Genomic DNA, 23,387 nt, shown 5'->3' with positions numbered 1-23,387 from the left:
TTCACTTTAAAAATCGCAATCTCTTTGCATTCGCCATAGGAATACGATTTTTTCTTTTATGAGCTTTACTGTGCCTTGTAAAGAGGCAAGGGAATTCAGTTCATTTATATTTTTATTAAAATCATTAAATTTAAAAGTTTTAAACTAAATTCATGCTCTTTAAGAGTGTTGAATGTCAGAAAGTTAAGTATGGAATCGCTGGTTGAAATTAATTTTTATTTCAACTGTTTTAATACATATGTAATATCTGTAGTTTGCAGGGTTTGTATTTTTTTTTATTTAAAAAATCTGACTTTTTTTATTTTATTTAAATTGTTTTTTTTTTTTTTTTTTTTTTTGACTTGTTAAAATTTTGGAAAATTGTTAGATACTAATTACTTAACATTTCTTACTAATATTATATATGCGAAAGTTTGTCTGTATGGATGTATGGATGGATGTATGGATGTTTGTTACTCTTTCACGCAAAAACTACTGAACGGATTTTGATGAAACTTTACAATAATATAGCTTATGCATCAGAATAACACATAGGGTAGTTTTCGTCCCGTTATGGGGGGAAAACCCCCTTAGGGGGTAATAAAACACAATTTTTGTATAAATTCTCTAATATTGGGATGAAAAAATACTTGCACATATTTACATTATATGTCCATCGAAAGCTCTGATTTTTCTGCTGAAGATGGCACCTGTTCGAAATTTCTAAGTAGAATAAAAAACGAGTTATGAGCTTTTTAGATCCATGTTCGAAGGCTTTCCTCAACTCAATACAGTATTTAGTGTATCATCTCAACTCCCTGTCGATAGCGACAATTGTTGTATTGTTGACTTTCTTTGCTTTTCGTGATTGTTCAAGGCTTTTCTCAAGTCAAATCTTAAAGTAAGATTTTTGCACAAGATTGGCAAATAATACATGATTTGGCTGATGATTTTCCATTTAAACGGAACTTTAATGTAATTAATGGTTTTTATTATTATTTATGCTAATTGAACACTTACTCATTATCCAAACAACCAGCAGATCGCCAAAATTTTTGCAGAAAGATTTCCGTAGCTGATGCATTTGGCAGTTTTTTCAACGTTGCTGTTTTTGAAGCCGAAGACTACGTCATAATGTTTCTCAGCTTTCACCATGTAAACAAAATATCGCCAATCAAAGAATTTTCAAAAGACTTTTTTTACTGTGTTAAATAATCCAGCAACTAAATTAGGCAAATCCATAAACAGCACAAAAACTTCCATTAATTTTCCTTTTTGCACAATTTCAAACAATCACCAAATTTTATTACTTATTTTGGTAACATTTCGGATGAAACTGTTTAGCGCCATTTTATGGTGACCAAAAATATCTCAGCATCTGGCGACGATATCTCTGTAACGAAAATTAATATATCGTTTTACAAAGTAAGGAAAGAATGGGGGAGCATCATCGAAGGTACCTCGAAACGACTTTCGCAAATTCGGTAAAATCGCACCAAGAGCCACAATGATTGAAATTTCCCGAAATAACTAAAGCAAGTATAAGGGGATTACGAGCGCAGCTACTTTTTTTTTAATCACTTCGTACTTCATTAGCCATACAGAGATGGTTTTAGACTCCATGTTAAAAAAAAAGTATCAACAGATTAATCTTTTTAAACATGAGAAGATTAATTTCATGTTTTTTAAATTTGTATATGCTTAAATATAGTGCTTTCGTTTCTAAATCAATACTACTTTGTTCTTTATACTTATTGCTATTTTAGTTTTATGGGTAAGGAAGAAACTCGATTTTTAATCACGTCAAAAAGATGTGTTTTAAATTCTTTTACTTAAAACAGAAAACAAAAGCAAGTAACGATTTTTTCTAATAATTATTACTGACCCAGGCAACGCCGGGTATTTTTGCTAGTATAAACATAATGTATTTTATACAGTAGATGAAAGAGCAATTTAAAAGCTAAACAGTGATACCATTATTTCCTAGAATTATAATTTTCATACATTTTAGAAGAAAAATTCTTAAAATTTGGCAGTTTTCTATGTTAATCGGCAAAGAATCACACATAAGTTTTGAAATGGTCTATAAAATTTTGATCTATTTTGATAATTAAAAAAATTCGTACAAATTTTTGAAAGAGATCTCTAATATTTAAATTAAATGTTTTGTGTTTCAATCTCGTATGAGTAACCTTCTGTTAAAATCAGACACAAGCATCACCGAAAATTGTTTGTTGTGTCAGGGTTCGTACGCCCTTGAAAAGTGCTTGAAAAAAAAAAGTTCATTTTCAAGTGCTTGAAAACCTTGAAAAAGTTAAAAAACCTTGAAAAAGTTTCTTAGTGCTTAAATTCTCTCAAAAATCAACGAATTGTGCTTAGAAGTTTTAAAAAAGTATTTCACCAATGCAATTTTCTGAACATGTGTTCATTATGCAACATCGCGAAAAATTGCTTCCGTGTTTGGGATTTCAATCCTTTTGCATCTTGTAAATATTTTGATGTTTTTTACAACCGAAAGATATTTTGACATATGGTACCTTAGATTAGTTTATTTTTTTGTTTAATTTCATTAATTAACAAAGATATTAATTTGGAAACCATGACAACATTGAACTTACTCGGGTTTCGCCGAAAATTGCTCTTGTGTTTGAAATTTCAATCTTTTTGCATCCTGCAAATATTTAAATATTTTGGCTAATCAAATGTTAGTTTCGCATATGCTACCTTAGATTAGTATATTTTTTGTTTAATTTTAATAAAAAACAAATAAATTTATTTCATGGGAAACATGCCATGTCGAACGAACTCAGACTTTGCGAAAAATTGCTTCTCGTGTTTGAAATTTCAATCTTTTTGCATCTTGCAAATATTTAAATATATTCTCTAATCGGATGTTATTTTCATATTTGCTACCGTAGATTAGCATATTTTATGTTTAATTTCAGTAAAATATAAGTTTATTTTATGGGAAACATGACAACATTAAACTTAATTCGCGAAAATTTGCTTCCCTTGTTTGAGATTTCAATCCTTTTGTATTTGTAAATATTTTTATATTTTTGGCAATTAGTAGTTATTTTGACACTGCTGCATCAGATTAGCTTATTTTATTTTTTATTTTAATAGCTAAAGAGTTAAAGAATTTATTACCTTGGTTTTGTTTAATTATTTGCTTATTTATTTTTGCAATTTTGAATGATTATATTTACCTAATTTTTGGTCATAACAGATTTTTTAAAAAAAATTTAAATTTCAGCAGTTGAGCACCTAACAAATTAACTTAAAGTTTGTATTTTAAATATAAAGTTGATTTATATAATTTTATTTATAAGTACATCATTTTTTTATGTCTGCTGAAATAAATAAGGTGTATAACAGGGGTGGTTGTGTTATGATTATTCACTTGAAATCGTGTAGTGTTCGTTTTCATGCTTTTACCTCCCTATATCTCCAATTTTCCCCTTTTCCTCAAATGTTCAAAATTACTACTTTATTAAGGTTGTGGGTACTTGGAGCTTACTGAAAGAGGCTTTAATCAGCAAAGGGGTAGATAGCTTAAGGAGGGTCATTCATCTTCATTTGGATCTAATAAAGTGACCAGTACCAGCCTAGCTAGGCCCAGTGCCTGTTGCTGGTTATCAACAGGCACTGGGCATGGTATTTCTATGCAGAATATTTTAACTTAATAAACTATTTTATGAATTGTATGCATAGCAAAAGATATTGTTGTACATATGTATATTCAAGTAATAGGGGGCTTAGTTTTAAAAATTATTCCCCCCCCCCTTGCCCCATTTTGCTCTTTGAAACTTTCATGTAATTTTTTATGAACTCACAAATCACAATTACACCTGAATATTATTGCCTTTCTAAATCTAAATTCTAATTTCAACAATAACCCATTTTTTCCCAAAATAAAACTACTTTTGTCATAATATATGTCAACTTCTTGTGAATCTTTTTCAATTTCGAAATATGGCTCTATAAATCTGAACTTGCACATTTATTGTCTATTGCAAGTTAATCAATGAAAGCTGAATAGGCTCAAGTTTGCTTTCAGAGTATTTATCACTGCTTAAGCTGCTTTTGTATATTTTGAGGTGTAGAGACTGGACTGTGGACTTTCATAAAATTTTCTTGCTTTCTAATTTTTAAATTTACTCGAGGACAGTTGAAATGCCTTATTGGCTGAACAGCTAATAAATACATACGAATAATTGATTTGCATACTTATAAATGATTTGCAAACCTAATATTTTTAGAACTTAATAGTGCAAACTGAAATAACTTTCTGGTTAGTGTTTTTGTCCTAACCGCCCTTATAGTGTAATAAACCACTGTATAGATATTGGAAATAAATGTTGAAACCGGGGGGGGGGGGGGGGGGGGTGACTTCAAAAACTCCTCTCTGGCAATGCCATTGAACTTGTGTATTTTAGTTTCTTCCCATAAAAGTTAAAAGCACTTATGAAAGGTTTTTTTTATAAAGTATTAATTTGCTGATTCTAGAAAATATACAAACCTCTGACTGCTGCAACCTTTGAAAAACCTCAAAATTAAACCTCTTGGTATCTGCTTCTCTTTATGACCAAACTTTTCAAACATTTTCAGAAAAACTTTCAATGGAGTAAATCTTTCATCAAAGCGTCTCTCGTTGTAGAAAAAGCAATTTTGTTTTCCTATACTTTTTTGTATTATTGCCTTATTTCTATGTGTTTATAGTAAATGAAATCTGCATACAATATTTTTAGTACAAATTTATAATATTGCCTTGAAAACAAAATTTTTTACCTTGAAAAGTACTTGAAAAGTGCTTGAATTTTTTTCTGCCTAAAGGGTATGAACCCTGTGTGTTTGAAGTTTGTCCTTTTGTATCCTGCAAATATTTTAATTATTTTGATAGTTGGAAGTTCGTGGGTCCCTTGCCACCATCTGACGTTAAAATATACATTCTTACTATGATTGACCGCTTTTCCAGATGGCCAGAAGCAGTACCCATATCTGACATTAAAGCACCAACCGTATGCCTTGAAATATTCAACACTTGGATCTCTCGTTTTGGATGTCCATCGATAATAACTTCTGATCAAGAACCCCAGTTTCGCTCTTCAATGTTTACTGAATTTACTCTCTTACTGGGCACTCAAAAGATCCGAACTAGTTATCATCTAATTGCAAATGGACTTGTTGAACGCTTCCACCTGCATATAAAGTCTGCTTTAAAAGCTCATGAAAATACCGACAGATGGTCAGAACTAATACCCGTAATTCTTCTGGGTATCCGAACAGCCATTAAGAAAGATTTGCAATCTTCTTGTGCAGAACTGGTTTACGGCACAACCTTACGTCTTCTAGTGACATAATCGACCCTACATACACTCCTGCATGTGACTCGGATTTCGTAACTGATCTTCGTGACAGAATGAGACAGCTGAATCCTGTTGCGACATCTGCTCATTGCACCGATCGGTATTAAATCCATCCTTTGCTAAAATCATCTTCGCATATTTTTCTAAGAGTTGATCATGTGAAACCACCTTTACATCAACCATATACTGGTCCTCATAAAGTGTTGAGCAAAACGGAGAAAACAATTACAATAGACATCAATGATTGACGCACAACAGTTTCTCTTGACCGCGTTAAACCAGTTCATGTAATTCCGGAAACTGTCCATTCTCCACCTCCAGCAACTACAAAACTAAAAACTATCAAAAAAACACATACAAACGAACCTGCAACACGTCACTAGATACGGAAGACGAGTACATTTTCGAAAAAAAACTTAGCACCTAATTATCAATATATAACCTAATATATCTTCTTTTCACTGCAAAATATTAGTGAAAGATTTTTGTACATATATATCAATCTCAAATTTTCAATTATTTTTGTATATATGTATATATTTTATGTTTTCTTCAACAACATGAAATGACTTCCAGTGTTGATTCTCAAAAAAAAAAACGTTTCTTTGTAGAGACGTACTGAGTAGCCGAGTACCGAGTACTCGGCCTTTTATTACTCGGCCGAGTACCGAGTTACCGAGTACTCGGCCTTTCACTACTCGGCGGTGTTCCAAGTACCAATTATGTTTTAAGAAGAACCACCGACACACATGTGATGAATTTTGAACTTATTGGAATAGTAGTATAAACCTCCTTGTCCATATAATAGTTTTTAAAACTAAATTCCTGCTGAAATTTAATTACGCATTATATATATATGCAATTTTGTTTGTGTCAAAAATTTTACAAAAAAATAATTTTTGAAATTAAAAATAAATAAATAAAAGGTATGATTAATCAAGTTGGAATTAAAACAAATTACAGTAAAATCCCTCTAATGCGGACACTAACAGGACAAATTTTTTTTCTGCAATATAGAGGTGTCCGCAGGACAGGGGTTTAATAAAATTTATTTGCATTGGAACTGGGGAATTAAAAATTGTCCGCATAAGAGGGGTATCCGCCTTTGAGGGGTGTCCGTTAGGAGGGGTTTCACTGTATACCAATCAATTATAGTTCTAATCTGCCAAACATAAATAATTTTTAAAAGCAGATAAAACAAATGTGCAGGAACACTCCAGACACGTGTTTCTGCCGCCCCCCCCCCCTTACAAAGAACGTCTTTTTCAGTGCATAACATGTGAGCTAAAAAATGTAAAGACATTCAACAAAAAAATACGACTTTTGTCGGATGCCTTTAAATCTACGAGCCCCCATTTTGTGCATTGAAAAAGGAATTCCTTGTAATGCCAAAACACGTGTCTGCAGAGTTCCTGCACTGTGCTTTTAAGGTTGTTTTATTTTTTAAGCAAAGGTATTTTTACATTTTTTATAACTAATTTTTGTTTGGAGCAAAAATCCATTTTTAATATAAAAATTCCATATTTTCTATACTTACATTTTTTGCGTAATTTTTAATAAATAAGTTTTATTAACTTTGGGGACATTAAAATAAAGATTTATTCCATTGAAGCATTATAAACTTCATTATTCTCAAAATTTAAATTTGACTTATAAATTTTAATTGTAAATGATTGCAAAATATAATGCTTGCTCTTTTTTTATAAATTTTAGTATCTGTCTTGGACAATATTCAATTTTTTGCAACTACTCGGTATTGGCCGAGTATCTGATCAGAATTTGGCCGAGTACCGAGTACTCGGCAAATTGGCCGAGTACCGAGTAAGGTAGGTGCGGGTATTAAGGCCTGTCGGGTAATAAGGCCTAAACAGCGAAAATATAATTTAAAATGGTTGTGGCCGCTCAAAAACGCTATCGTAGATAGTTTACACTCCCAGATGGCACCTCAAACTGGTCGCAACGCCATGCTCAGTTGTTTTGACCAGCGAGCCCAGATTCATTTTCACGGAACGCTTGTAAGACACGAATAATAAAAAATCGTCAGATTGAAATGTAAGTAATTTTTGTAATATCATACTTTTATGCATAGTTTTGCGCTACAGTTATCTGTCGTGAATGCTTCTATCGATATTTCATGTCTGAGGGAAATAATATGATCGAATTATTGTACTTTTTTGTATTTTTTTAAATTCGACGTCAGCGGCTAATAAGGCCTACGAAAGTTGACCGTAGGCCTTATTATACTCCTTTTTTTTGTAACGTAGTTTTTCAGCTGTGCATCTTATTTTGAACCTTTCTCAACATGGTATGAGTGTTTATTAGTAATTGCGGCTGTTTACGACTTGGTTCATTCTTATTTTAGTGCCTACATCACGATGCCCCCCAAACGAGCACTGTGGTCTGATAATGACTTAGTGTCGGCTGTCCAAGCAGTAAGAAGAGGTATGCTGAGCTCATATAAAGCAGCTGTGAGGTATAATGTTCCCAGGAGAACCATTAGAAACCATCTCCAGACCGGAAGTTTGAAAAAAACACTTGGTAGAAAATCTATTCTCAGTGATGACCAGGAAGCTGATCTTGTCATCAGAATTTTGAGGTTTGCTGAAGTAGGGTTGCCTGTGACACCACGTATTCTCCGACGCTTGGTTTATAAATTTTGTGAGCTTAATAACATAAAGCATAATTTTAATAAACTTGCTAAAGTTGCTGGTAAAGATTGGTTTAAAGCATTTATGAAAAGACACCCGGAAATATCTAGACGAAAAGCTCAATTTATGAACCCGGCCAGAGCTCAAAAGCTTAACAAATTTATCGTTAATGATCACTTTAACAGACTGAATGAAATTTATGATAATCTGGACTTGAGAAGTCATCCTGAAAGAATATACAACATGGATGAGAAAGGCTGCCGTCTCACAGTTCACCACCAGCAGACTGTTTTGGCAAAGAAGGGGACTAAAAGAGTGCATTTACAGTCTTCGGAACACGACGAAAGTGTCACAATAGCTGGATGTGTAAATGCAGTTGGTACTGCTATACCACCAATGATAATATTTAAAGGCAAACGGTTGAAGGCAGAATTATATGATAATTTGCCACCGGGTTCTTTGGTAGAAAAATCTACAAAGGGTTACATGACTAATGAACTTTTTACAGAATTTCTAAAACACCTATCTAAATTTAAAAGTGCAGGAAAGTCCCTTTTAATATTTGATGGAGCGGCTTGTCACCTAGACTTAACAATCGTTGAAGTCGCCGATTCTCTCGATATATCATTATACTGTTTACCTTCGAACACCACTCATGAACTCCAACCCCTTGATAAAGCCGTCTATCGATCATTTGAACACCACTGGGATGCAGAAGTTTTATCATTTATGGAACAAAACCCAGACAAAAAGCTCAACAAGGCACGGTTTAATGTTATTCTTTCAAATGTCTGGTCTAAATGCATGACACATAGTAACATTACAAGCGGCTTTAAAGCCACTGGTTTGTATCCATTGAATCCACAGGCTATTTCAGAAACAGCTTTTGCTCCGTCTGTATTAACAGAAATTCCAGCTCCCGAAGCTGACAAATTTCAAGAAAAAAATTCGCAACCTCGCACCTCCCTCACGCCAATAACCCCAAGGCCTTCCACATCGACAGCACAAGATGAAATAATTAACAGTACCCCAAACAAACCTCCTGGAGCGACGTACGGCATGGTTTACGGTTCTAGTTCGGACGATGAAGAGGACAATGTACCACTAGCTCCACTAAAAAAAAAGGCATTTCAAGAGCTTATGCGTACTCCAGTGAAAAATACTGAAAAAACATCAATTTTAAGAAGAAAATCTATTAATTATCGAGGAATTAAAGTCACCAAAGAACTGTTTGAAGAATATAGAAAAGAGAAAAAAGCAAAAAATGACGTCAACCTTCAAAGAAAGACGATAAAAAAAAAAAACAAAAAAAAACGATGCTAGTTGGTACTGTCACGCTTGTGAGGAGGATAAAATGATTGACATGAGGCCCTGTTCAAAATGCAACAGGTGGTATCATGAGCAATGCGTCGGTTTGACAGCCGATGACGAAGATATTTTTGAGTGCCCTAACGGCTGTTTTTTTTTTTTTGTTATTTTGAAGATTTTCAGCATGAGTAATGCTTAAGAATATTACAAATGCTCTCAATTACCAATGATAATAGCTTATTTTGATTATTTACGAGTGTTAAAATATTAGGCCTTATTACCCTACCGTAGTATAATAAGGCCTAATTGCAAGGTTTTTTTAAATAATTAATTTTATGTTTGTTTTCGGCAAGAAAGGCCGTTTTTTGTTATTTTCGTGTAGTAATTGAATGGTACTTTAATTAAATTTGCAATTTGCTGATTCGGATCCTTTTCTTCCCATTTTATTCCAAATCTCCCTTAGGTAGGCCTTATTACCCGCACCTACCTTAGTTACCGAGTACTCGGTACGTCTCTATTTCTTTGGGTTAACTGCCCTCTGTCACTGGGGGATACTCTGTGGGAAACCCATAAATTCATCAGATCAGTTCATGCAAAAGGAGAAATCCCAATTGGGCAACTATGGAAACCCCAATTGCGCAACCACTTGAACTCCCACAGGGCTAACTGAAAATCAGCACTGGCAGTCAGAGGAAGATTGTCACTGGAAGAGTGAACGTGTAAATATGTGTATTAAACAGTGATCTACTAAAACCGAGGGATGTAGTGAGTATACCACCTCTGACATCACTACAAATTTTGACAGTTGGAAGTTATTTTGGCCTCTATTACTTTCAGTCGGCTTATTATAGTTCTTATTTGAACAATTATTTTAGGTTTTAAAGTTTTTTTTTCGGTCAGGAAATTGTTAATATGTGTTTTTTTTTTTTTGTTGAAAATATTAATTTTCTATCAATTTCACTTATTTTTTTATTCATTTTCAAAACAAAACATGTTTTAATGGTCACCCCCCCTCTCATATTTGAATTTGATTCTTAATCTTCCCAAGTGTAAGAAGCTGTAAATTCATGTTTTACTATAAATTTAGTGTGTTTGTGATGAGCAAAAATAAATAATACAAGAGTTGTGCATATATGTTTTTGAAATGCGTTTTAGAAAATGCATCTTTGAACAAGAAACTAGTCCTTCAAAAGTAAAATTAACTCCTGCAAAACTCCTTACTTTTAATTTTTAACCCCCGACACACATAGGAAGGGGGTTATAAGTTCGACGTGTCTGTGCATCTATGTATCTGTCTGTGACACTCTAGCACCTAAATGACCGATTTTGAAGAAACAAATTTTGTTAGAATGGAGAGTTGATCGAGAATGTTCTTAGCTAGGTTGCGTCTTTGGATGACATTAATTAACAAAGATATTAATGAAAAACCTTTAAAAGGTTTTTTGTGATTTTGGGGGTGAAAACACATTTAAAAAGTTTAAAATTTAATGCCAAAATAAAGAGATTTTCCCCCCTCGTCTGATAGACTGTATTTGGATCTTCCATGGTACATAAAATTCGAATTATAACGTTTCATAAAAGCAGATTTTAATAACGGCTAAGCCAGTGGTTGGAAAAACTACAATTTTTTTGTAGCGAACTACAACTACAACTACTTTGTTACAAAAGTAGTTAACTACAGCTACAACTACTTTTTTTAAATGTAGCAACTACAAACTACTTTTAAAATGTAGTCGCTACTTCGCTACTTTCCAAAAAATAAGCAAATAAAAAGCATACACAATAGGTTGTCCCTCAAAAAATGAAAGTCAATTTTTCAAGTCGCATACACTCTTGTATTTTTCCTCTTGTGTCAAAACAATCGTGAAAAAAAGTTTCATATAATTTGCACAACAGCAACCCGTGCCGACTTGCACCTGAAAGTGTAAAACAGTACTTGTATGCTAGGCCAAATCGAAAAAAAAAACTTTTTTTAAAAACTCGAAATTTTTGTTGATAAAACGTTGCCCCTGTATCCAACACCCCACATGAACCACAAGATTTGTTCAAATTAAAAAACATTTAGATATGCCATACTTGACCTAAAATTTATAGTTTTATTTAAAAAATTGATTTTTTTTTCAGTTATCTTTTAAAAAATTACATATAAATTTAAATAGAATATCAAGTTAAAAAATTACTGGCGAACACATTTACAGATTAACAACAAACGAATAATAAAAAAATAATATATTTTAAATGAGAACTTTAACTCAACCTGAAAAAAATCCATATATTTGAGTACTATGTGGGAGACTTAAAAAATGCAGGAAGACAAGAATTTCTATTTAACGCTAATTACCTACTTTTCTACTTTACCGTTTGTATTTTTCAGCTGATAATTTCGTAAAATCTTACATTTCTGAAAATATGTACCAAAAACTTATTTTTTTCAAGAAAATTATAAATGTTAGGCCACGTGTGGGATATCTAAATAGTTTTTAATTTTAATAAATGTTTTTGTGGTGCATATGTGGGGTATAGGAGCAGCGTTTTATCAACAGAAATTTTGAGTTTCTAAAAAAACATTTTATTTTAATTTGGCTTAGCATTACATAAGCGCTGGTTCACACTTTCAGATATAATCGGCACTTGTTGCTGTTGTTCAAATTAAATGATTTTTTTTTTTTTTTGACGAAAAAGGATAAAATGTAAGAGAGTGTGCGACTTGAAAATTCAACTTTCTATTTTTTGGGGGAGGGGGGGAGGGGGACACCTTAATATACACACACACCCTAAGAGGATTGAACAAAAAAAATGATAAATTAGCTCATCAGAAGATACTAAAAAAAATTTCCGTTATCATACTCTCAAACACTCTAATGCTCGTAAGTATTGTAAGTCCTCCAGAACAGTTAAATTTCATCCTTTTCTATAACATTTTCAGTAGCTTCTTTTTATTTGGTGAATACTATCGAAAATTTAAGCCTCGCTAAAATATTTTTGTTTTTCAATCTTTGGTCTGTTCATATAAAATTCACCAAACTTTCAACTCGCAAAATCACCAAAACCTTCATTTTTGCGAAAATAAATGCATTTTTCAATATAAATATTGGTGAAATATGAAAATTACGACGGCAAACAAACTAATGGCGTCAAACAGATATAACGTATGATGTAAAAATGAAATGCCTGAGGTCAGCTCGTATTTTTATGAGTCTTGTTTCTCATTGCCTCCGCTGATGTACTTGTGTAAAATTTGTGCCAGTCAAATTCGTTTGAACCTTTATTTATTTATTTTTTTTCATTTATTTAAAAGTAGTTTCCAGAAATTGCTACAAACTACTATTTTTTTGTAGTTAACTACTCACTACACTACTTTTTTAAAAAAGTAGTCCGCTACACTACAAACTACTCAAAAATGTAGCTACTACAGTAGCGTCGCTACTTGTAGCGCGCTACTTCCAACCACTGGGCTAAGCCTTTATTCACGCAATTGATCACCGAATTCATTGTTGGCCGACAAGGAAATTAAACGCAATGATTTAAAATTTTTATCTGTTGCCAGTTTCTATTTGTTCGCAAATAAAATAATTGAAATTGATTTTTAACAGTATAAGGCATTTAAAAGGATTTTCAATTTTCCCTCTTGATTCTACAGTTGCAACTCATTCTTTTTTTTTTAATTTTATATAGTTATCAAAGTTGAGTATGAACCATGCCTCCTCTTCATACAATGATTGTGATCCAGGATACTTTTGATTTCCAACCAGATTGTAGCATGAGTGCCCACAGAGTACATTGGTTTGGGACATGAGAATATAGAAAAGAAGTGTACGGGTTAGAGGGACGCAGCCCCTGAAGCTTTTTTTTGTTTTTCTGTAAAACTGGGCTGTATTACTGGTTTTTTATATTACCGATTTGATGACTTCTAAAAATGTGAAATATGACATCAAAAATCGAGACGAATGGCCCCTTCCCCCTAGGCTTTCCCCTTCCATTTTAAAGTTCTATTCCTATGAAATAAGATATGAAAAGTTCATTTACTTGGAATTTTTAGTTTTTATTTTCATGAAATAAATCAATCCACTGTGTTAATTAATTTTTAACTGTGAAAAGTGATGGGACAAGACCCCTTTACTTTTGGAAGTGAGGGGGCCGTTGCCCCCCTCCCCCCTGTACAAGCTGTTTATGGTTTCGCCCAAAAACATGTTTTCTTATGCTTTTCAATCGCTACTTTTTTATTTATATTTTTCATTATTGCACAATTGAATGACCCCCTAGTCATCCAAATTATTGTGAGAAATTGACAATATTTAAAAGTTGAAATCTAATTTTTTGCCTGAAACATCGAATGTTTTGACTAAATTTCTTTTTTTTTTTTACATAGGAATATTAACACTGACAATGAACTGAAGTTTTACAGTTGACATTTAATACGAATGAAAGATGGAGGCAGCTATAAGCGCGATTATGAGAGTTCCTGGTTTATTTATAATAGATTACTGGTGGCAACATGATACAGAAAAATCCCTGCCATACTCTTTGGACATGGATGACATTCTTAAAAGTCTTGCCATAAATGTTGGTAAGTAAAACTAATCTAAACATATAGGGAAAGCTGCTGTACCCACAGACAAAATTTACTTTTCTATTTTTGCTGGTCTCTGGGAATGGATAATCGATTGGAAAATTTTTCTGGCAGGATCTACGGCTTATCATCTAATTTGGCAATTTTTGTCAGGTGAAAATCTCAAAGCTTTCAACCTCAAAATTTTTTTAAAAAAAACCATCTTTTTTGTCTGTGGGTACAACAACCCGTTCACCCTGCGGACAGGTGCCTTTGTACCCATGGACATGTAAAAAATAATATATAACTAGTTCTGAGGAACTGAATTATACTCAATACATTTTCATAAGCCATTTTATGTTGAAATACTTCAAACATCCATTGAAAATAACCTTAAGTAAAATATGCAACAGAAATTAAACTTTGAAAATTAATCGAAGTTTTTTTCCCTTTTTTAAAATTTTCCTTAATCAATAACATCTGTGAACTCTTAAAAAAAAATATTAGTCTTAAGAGAGTTAATGATGTTATGAATAATTAATATGTTTTTAAACAAAAAAATAACTAGATTCATGATAGTATGGCTCTCTACGTACCTACGTAATAACTTCAATTTATATGCAAATTGAAACCTTTAACTAAAATTAACCCATCACAAAAAACTCAGTTTAGATAAATCAACAAAAATCTAGAAAAGTCTACTTCGAATGAAAACAGGTGGGATTGACGGTCTGAAGATCCTACAATAGGTGAGGGTTATTTCAACACTCAAGCCCTACTTCAAATTCATCATTATTGTTAAAAGCAAATTTCTAACGTTGATGACAAGGAACCATTTTCAGGTACTTCACATTGTAAGAAGACTCGAGTGTGACTCAAGGAGACTAAAAATTGCTGTTCGTGGGTACACATGGTAGTGTGTCCTTGGGTACAAGGTATGCCATTTTGGTTTTGCAAGGCAGTCACATCGACAGGACCAGTTTTACAACTAGTGATGTGGATTGGGTAAATACCCAGCGGGTAGGTAAATATTTTTTGGGTATTTACCCAAGGCCTGGGTAAATACTCAAAAACTGGGTATTTTACAAAAAAATGCAAAACGTGAATGTGAATTTTTTTTTTTAAATCTAAATATGAAATAATTGGTAAAACTGGTACATACATATGTATTATACAATTTATAATACTTTTTATTGAAAGACTTGATGAAATTATGAAAGAAACACATCATGAAACAAAGAATCTTTCTTTTCAATGTCATAATTGGAGAAGTATAAGCAGTTCAACGATGAACTTCAGAATTTCAAAATCACAAACTATATTAGTCATATCCAAAATGGAAAAAAAAAAAAAAAGGAAGCATGAGGGATGTTTGGAAGAATAAACTGATAAGTTATTAAGACTGATGTTATTTATTTATTTTATTGTTGATTAAGTGATAACGTGGCAAATATAGAAACAGTTTTCACATTAATAAGCAAAAAGAAAAAATCAAAATATCCTTTTCTGTTGCCTTGCTCATTTGCATTTGCTCCCGGGTACTTCATGATGAAGATTTATTCAAACTATTTTTAATACACGCAATTATTGATGTAGGGTGGGAAGGTAAATATTTTTTTGGGTATTCATCCGAAGGAAGGGTAAATCCCCTAGTAGTTGCGCATTTTGCAAAAAAAAAATTTGGGTGGTATCAAAAGGTGATGATTTTTTTTTTAAACATAAACCATAAAATGAAAGATAAAAAATATAAAAATTTATGTATTATAATTTTTTTTATTAAAGGCTTAATTAAATCTTACCAAAAAAAAAAAAAAAAAAAACTGTCAGAATTCAGAATGAACTATTCTAAAACTTAAATAGGATGTTTGCTTTTTTTATAACCAGTTAAGCTTTTTACATTTTGTAGAATGGCTTTTTATATCTGAAATTTGGCTAGCAACGCTGAGTAGGCATATCCAACACATTTAATGTGAATATCATATTAGATTGCTAAGTTGTTTCACACAATAATTTTTTAAATATATGTGATCAAAATACAATTTTTAGGCAAAAATTTAATGTTTTGTATATGGTTAGTTGCATATACATAGTGGAATACAAACATAAAAGTATTTTAGTTGAATATAAATTTTTGAAATAAATACCCGGGTAAATACCCATTTTGGGTATTTACCCAGGTATATACCCTGGGTATTTACCCCTAAAAATAAATACCCGGGTATTTTACATCACTATTTACAACATTAAAAATCAGAAACAAAACCTTCAAAATATAGCAAATCGTGATACCTACAACAAAAATGAATAACATAATACACGACGGGTGAAAAAAAAAAGAAATTGCTCATGTTATATTTTACTTAGATCCTACTAAAACCGAAAAAATGTGATAAAATCTTAAATATTGGTTTGATGGGGTTGAAACTTTCTGGGGTATTGGAGAGGGCTCTGACACACAGGTTGAACCTCAATTAGGATCTCTCACGACGATAACCGGAATTTCCCGACCAACGTCTGTAGGTACAACCGTCTGTCGGTACAGCAGCTTTCCCTATTTTTGAACTGTGGCAAAATTCAAATACAGTAAAACCTATTGAATCTGTAACCACTATCTTGACCCACTGCCAAATTAAATTAATTTATCATTTAATGCACTTTGTCATTGATTCAGAAGAAAATGAGGGATTTTATTATGTTTTAAAACTGACTAAATAACATATTATGCACAGTAGTATAGCTTGACCACGGAGAGATGACAGATGAACTGGAAGCTAAAAAGGACCACTTCATTTTGTATTAGGTAGGGTCAGCGAGATCTTATGTGCATAAAATTTTTTACCGCTTCTGGGTTCTTGCTTACTGATCCTACGTATTACAAAAAGACGGGATATGCTTTCATTTCACCCACCATCTCTCTGTGGTCAAGCTATATTGTACTGATAATTGATTTGGTATATTTTTTGTACTGTAATCCTCAGGGTTCGTACAGGTCATGGAAATCCTGGAAAGTCATGGAAAAAATATAAACAAATTTCAGACCTGGAAAAGTCATGGAAAATTAATATTTTCATAAAAGTCATGGAAATTTATTTCAAGTCATGGAAAAATGTCTTGGGTAGTAAGAAAGCAACAATTGCTAAAAGAGCGCTAGAAATATTGAGTGATTTAGTAATATTGCATATAAATTGAACGATCTCAAAAACAAATCCGAGTTTCGAAATCCAATTTCATCCGCTTCTGTAACAGCCGCTCACCTTTTTTTGTGATGTGATTTTATTACTGGGGCATTACTAATTTTGAACCCACCATTATTTTCAGTACTTCTTATATTTTATATTCTGTAGTAGTGGACTCGCACTTTCTTGATTTTGCCATGCCCCCTCAAAAAGTGTAATTCAATTGCATCCGAGTTCGTTTCAACCACTTGTAAAAAGTTCATTATTAAATTTATCAGAATTTATCTTTATATGTTGAAGGTTTTAAAATGAAGACTTTAGTCAGGCAATAGAACATAGAAATAGGGGAATTCTAATACTCTAAAACAGTAGTGCCCAACATATAGCTCGCAAAACTGATCCTTTTAGCCAGCTGAAATATCTGGTTTGGAAAAATGAATTTACTGTAAAAAGTAGCTTCGCTTCAATGAACGAGTATGCTGTCCAGTTATATAAGTGATTAGATGCACCATTGACATCAAAGGTCAATGTTTTTATGAAGTAAATTTATCATTTTAAACTTATTTGATTTTTATCCCATTCATTACTATTCTGCCCTATTTAATAAATAATTATTAGACATTTAAACATCAGTGTATCGCATAGATTATATTTTTATTTTACTTGAATTTATGTGATGAAGAGAAATAAGAATAATTTATTACTTTCAGTAATATGCACTGATATTTTTCCGTCACAAGTAAGTGCTCCAATGAGGTAATGGTACTCATGTAAAAGTTTTTCTAATACCCATTTCCGAAAAAAATTGGCAAGTTTAACATTAATTAGTACTGTTCTCTTCGTGTAGCAAGGTCATGAAAATTTTTATGAAGTCATGAAAAAGTCTTGGAAAAGTCATGGAATTTTTTCATCCGAATTGAGTATGAACCCTGAATCCTGTTTATATTTTATATTTTCATTGAAAAGTTTTTCTAAGTATAACAGCACCTACCAGGCTACTAATACTATTTCTTGTGCCAAGACAGCCGGGAGGTTCACCTACCATTTGTACTGGTTATCCCCAAATTTTTAATTCTGCTACTTACATTCCTTTGCTTCTCACTGCCTTATGTTCTATGATCCAAACGATTTGCTACTGAAATCTCTCTGATCCCAATTAGTTTGGATTAAAAAACAATGTAATAGTGGGTAAATAGAAAAATGTGTAACATTGGAATTATGCCTAATTGTTTGTTTAAGTCATGAGGTAAGGAAACAAGAATCTAATCGTAGCATCGGCAATCTTTATTACACAAAATGCAGTATTAACCTATGTAACACCGAAAAAAGGAAGGATTTATTATTATTATTTTGTATTTGCAGGTTGTATTTCTTGGCTCATTTTTATTTAATTAAATAGATATAAGGATTTAAGAAAAAACAAATCATTAACTAGAAATGTACGCAGTATTGTTCCTGACTATTTATCATTAAAAAACAATAAAATTGAAGAACAGTGTTTTCTGTAAATTTGATAAGCTACAAACTATGCATTTAAGTAATTTAATTTTTGACTCTCATAAAGAACACAGAATTATGCTTGAAATGTTTAAAATTTATGATTTTAAGAAAAATAAAAGGAAATTTATTTTTAATTTTTACCCTTGCCACTTATTAGTGATCTCCACTTCTGATCGTAACAGGTTGTGTATTCTTTTGGGTCTTGTGTTATTCAGCGTGATGTATTTTGTAGTACACTCAAACTTGTTTATTCTGTGGTGGTTAGGGACGGCATAAAACAAACTTCACCAGTAACAATAAAAAATAGTTTCTGCAAAATAATAATAATAATAATGCGGTGGATAGGGACTGCATGAAAAGTCTTGCATAGAAAATAACTGAAAAATTGGAATCTTGGCAAACCTTTTATAATCTGGTTTATCCCAATCTGATTGAAATTTTCATATGCGCCCCCCCCCCCCAAAAAAAATGCACAAAACTGGTTTGAGTGTACAAGTAGGTTAACTTTCAATATTTTTATTACAGTTATCATGTTTGTGTACTTTTAAGTATTTTCATTAAGAAGGGCAGTAGTACCACTTTGTAAGATAGAAATGATATCTTCTAGCAATAGAATATGTCATAGCAGATTTGTGGGGTTGTTTTATAAAGGGCAAAATTGGGAAAATTCTTTATTGCCTGTGGCCACTTTGATTTGAAACTATAAGTGCTAATCAGTTAAGTTTTTAAAATATCGTTTTCTGTAGAAATTAACAATAAGAATCAGAAATATTATTCGAAAAAAAAAAGTGGGAACTGGTGCAGTAATTCATGTGTAAGTATAATAATAATTTACGTAATTTTCAATCGTATAAGATAGCGCATTTTCAGAAAATTTTTGAGACATAGGTGATGACTAACAGATGATTTTTAATTGCAATTTTTTGCTAATTAGTCGCCCTGTGGTGACACTGATGTTGCCATTTGTTTCAGATGTCAGTGTTTTTCTTGTAACAACCTAGAATTAACAACCTTTATTGTGGTATAAATTTAGTGACATGCCAGACAATTTGTGAGCTAGAAAAATTACATATGAACCCCTGGTATGAAGGTCTCAATTTATAATGTTTTATATGTCTTAGACCAGTGGTTCCTAAACTTTGAGTCATGTTATATTTCCCTAAGTTACAGTATGGCTAACCATAACTAAAAGACAAACGAAGAACTAGTGTACCTACATTAGCATATGTCAATGTAGGTACATTGGCATAACCCTTATCATGGGTGCAAGTTTGGTGATGTGTTCAAGACGGAAAATATTTTCAGCCCCCCGCCTCAAGCATGCGTGCTTAAGGAAAAATTTATGCGAGTAAATGTTGTAGATTTTAACAATGCCAGTTTTGGAATCTGATTTCAGTTTTAAGCTTTTGACTTTTCTAAGAACACGAACTTAGTTTAGATTGTAATATTTAAGCGTTTTGATATTGTAATTCCAAAAACCTAAAAGCCGCCAAACGCGGAGACTCTTGGGGGTTTTTCTCCAGAATTTTTTTCAACTTGAAGTCCAAAAACCGCAATAGTACGCCATTTCGATAAAGTTCAGGGAAAGGAGGGGTTCAGGGACTCTCTAACATCATTTTTTCAAACTGATTGCCTCAAAATCACAATATTAGGTGACCTTCAAAAATATTAGAGAGCGGGGGGGGGGGGGGCGCTCTGGACTCTCCTCGAAATTGAAGCTTTAAAAACGAAATTGTACTCCATCTTTCATAACGTTTATACGCTTTTTGAATGCATTATCGAAGGGATGGAGTTCAGGAACTCTCCTTCGGCAATATTTCGAAAATTGAAGTTCCAAAAACGCAATTTTAGACGATGTTGGATAGGGCTAAAAGCGTTCTGGGCTCCCCGCCGTTAGTGTTTTGCCAATCGCAAACATTTTTATTGCAGCAATAAAATCGCTTGGGACATAAGATTTTTCACTTTTGCAACATAAATCAATTCTGATCGAAAAGTCTACCCAAGTTAGTGCCAATTTAACCAGAAAAGAAGGAAAGGTGGGGAAGGGTATGGGCGACTAATGATAATAAACTGGCACCATTTCCCCATAGTCTTCATTTGGAAATAAATTATTTCGTAAGATAGCAGGTGGTGAAATTAGCCATAAAAAAAAAAACACTTCAGTGAAGTAGTTCCTTTTTTTAAACGAGGTATACTTTCCAATATTCGTTAATTTAAAAAAAATGAATAGGGGAACTGAATCCTCACCCCAGTGAGGGCCGCCGACTCACATCCGTCTTGAATCACTCAAATATAGCCTAAAATGGCATTTTAAATATTTCAGCTTCGAAAAATTTTCGGAAGAGAACTCCTGAACCCCTTCTTCTGAATTTACCACAAATATCCTAAATTTGAGTTTTAAGAGGCTTCAGTTTCTAATACTTTTTTTTTTCTAGGAACAGTACCCCCCTTACCTATATACATGACTTATGACCGCCTAAAAGTTTTAATATTTTAAATTCGGAAATTTTTTGAAAGAGTATAATTTGTGTTTAAGATTTATTTTTCTATTGAAAGAGCAACTCCCCTCCCTACATCACCAAAGACAACCCGAAGTTTTAATACTTCAATTTCGAAAATGTTTCGAGAAAGACCCCCGAATTCCCTAACTCCTAACTCACTCAAAAATAGCCAAATTAACAGATTAATACTTCAGCATGGAGAAATTTTCGGGGAAGAAACCCCCCCCCCCCCGAACTTCTTCCCCTAAGTTCACTAAATTTGACTTAAATTTGCGATTTCCCCTATTTATCACCGAAGTTTAAAAAATTTAAGTTCTAAAACTTATTGAGAAAAGGCCTTCGAATTCCTTCCTTATTCCCCAAAGATAACCTAAAGCTGAGTTTTGAATACTTCAGCTTCGAATTTTTTTCGGGGAAGGGGAACCCCGAATCCCAAGACGGTCTAAAGTTGCGCTTTTAAGACTCCAGTTTCGGAATTTCGCCTAAACAGAGCCCCCTCCCCCTTGACATTGCCAAAGACTGCCTAAAAGTTTTAAGACTTCAATTACAAACACTTTTTGGGAGAGGGTCCCAAATTCCCTTTCTCCTATGAAACTGAAGTATAGCCTCAGTTTTTAATACATCAGCTACAAAACATTTTCCGTTTAGAACATCAAAACCATCTCAGCAATTCACCAAAGATTGCCTAAATTAATGTTTTTAAGACTCCAATTTCCGATTTTTTTTTTAAAACCTCCCCACACCATTAAAGACAGCCTCAACATTTTTGACTTTTAAATTTTTAAGAGTTTGCAGTGGGAAAATCCCGAACCACTCCTAGCTTCCAGGGTTGGCTGGATTGGACCCAATTGGGTTGAACCCAATGGTTTTTTTTTTTGAAAAAACCCATTTAAAAAAACCCATTATTTAGCCCACTTTTGGGTTTTTTTAAATTTTTTGGGAAGTTTTTTAAAAAATTAATTTAAATACTTTCACAATTTAAACTTTTTTTTCATTTCTTCTTCACCACAGACATTGGACATAAAAAATGAATTTTTTGAAATAGTTTTTCTCAACTCTTAACAGCATTAAAAAAATGTTTCAAAGATTTTAAATAAATATATTTAACTTTTTTCTTTAACTGATAAATAAATGGACTCAAATTATTTTGACTAAGTCCTGTCACGTCCGATTTTCCCAATATTTGCAGATTGTACAGAGGATACTACTCTAGCTAAAAGGCTTTCATGTGAATTATTTCCTGCAAACAAACTTCGCAAAACTCGAATAAACACAAGGTATATTTTTTAGAAATTAACAGGTTTTTCAAACGGTCGGACAGAAAACAGAACAGGATGTACAGTATTTTCATTAGCTTACGAAAAAGTTTAATATTTCTTAGTTTGTACACAGAAATATAAAAACTGGCAACATAAAATTGAAAGAAATATCTTGATTAAGCTGGAATTCAGTGAAGAGGGAGTAAAAACTACTTGAGGTTCTACAGTAGTTTTGCATAACAAAATAAAATACAGGAAAGTAAAATGCAAAAAAAAAAGTAGTAGCAATTAAAAACGAACAATAGATTTTCTCACTCGAGAAGTAACTTTGCATTAACTGTTGGTAATCATGAAAACTAAAAAATCTGAAACTTCACCATTCTTGGGTTTTGTCGTCTTTTATACTTTTCTTCAGAAAACGCTTTTAACTAGTTTTCCAGATTTTTTACCCCAAGACAATTTTTGCGCTTTGTCCATATACTTACGCTACAATATGCTACAAGTACCCCACATTTTCCCTAAAAAAAGACAAAAAAAAGAAAAAACCCACATTTCTTTTAAAAAACCCAGCTTTGGTTGGGTTTTTTGGGTTTTATTTAAAAAAACCCCCAAAAAACCCTGGGTCCATGGGCTTTTTTAAAAAAACCCGGGTTTTTGCCAACCCTGACTAGCTTCAAAAACGACTTTCAATTCAGTTTTTCGACATTTTATTCTGGATCCCTTGAGTAGCCACTCCCTCCCTCGTTTTAGATTGTACAAAAATACAAACGTTTCAAGACCTCAGTATCGTGGGCTAATTTGCGGACTCACTCTCTTTGCAAGAGCAGAGTTTTTTCGCAAATTTGTGTTGCCGTTATTTTTCTCGTTTCCTTTTCTTTCTCTCGCCCCCCTCCCTCCCCTCATATTTCCATTCTAGCGAGTGTTAAGAGTGGAAGACATTAGAATTTAGTGATTCCTCAAGTCCAAGAATATTTTACCAGAAACATGTTGAAAACGCAGGAACAGTTGCCCATCGGTGTTTCAAAACAAGCTCGAAAATTCCCCCCCCCCCCCCCGAGTCTTTCCAAAATTCCCATTTTCACTAAAATCTTTAAAGTC

General features: G+C 32.8%; 1 protein-coding gene across 1 annotated transcript in view; it reads left to right on the top strand.

Annotated features, from left to right (window-relative positions):
• Nucleotides 1–23,387, top strand: part of LOC129216249 (RING finger protein 145-like) — a 69,112-nt gene that overhangs the window by 43,426 nt on the left and 2,299 nt on the right. The window contains exon 2 of the mRNA XM_054850446.1: nucleotides 13,674–13,871. Within this exon, the coding sequence (XP_054706421.1) occupies nucleotides 13,733–13,871 (139 nt within the window). The 5' untranslated portion in view covers nucleotides 13,674–13,732. The remainder of the gene's footprint in view (nucleotides 1–13,673; nucleotides 13,872–23,387) is intronic.

Source organism: Uloborus diversus, chromosome 2 (assembly GCF_026930045.1).
Source record: "Uloborus diversus isolate 005 chromosome 2, Udiv.v.3.1, whole genome shotgun sequence".
NCBI lineage: Eukaryota > Metazoa > Arthropoda > Arachnida > Araneae > Uloboridae > Uloborus > Uloborus diversus.
This window is presented reverse-complemented; position numbering and strand designations above follow the sequence as displayed.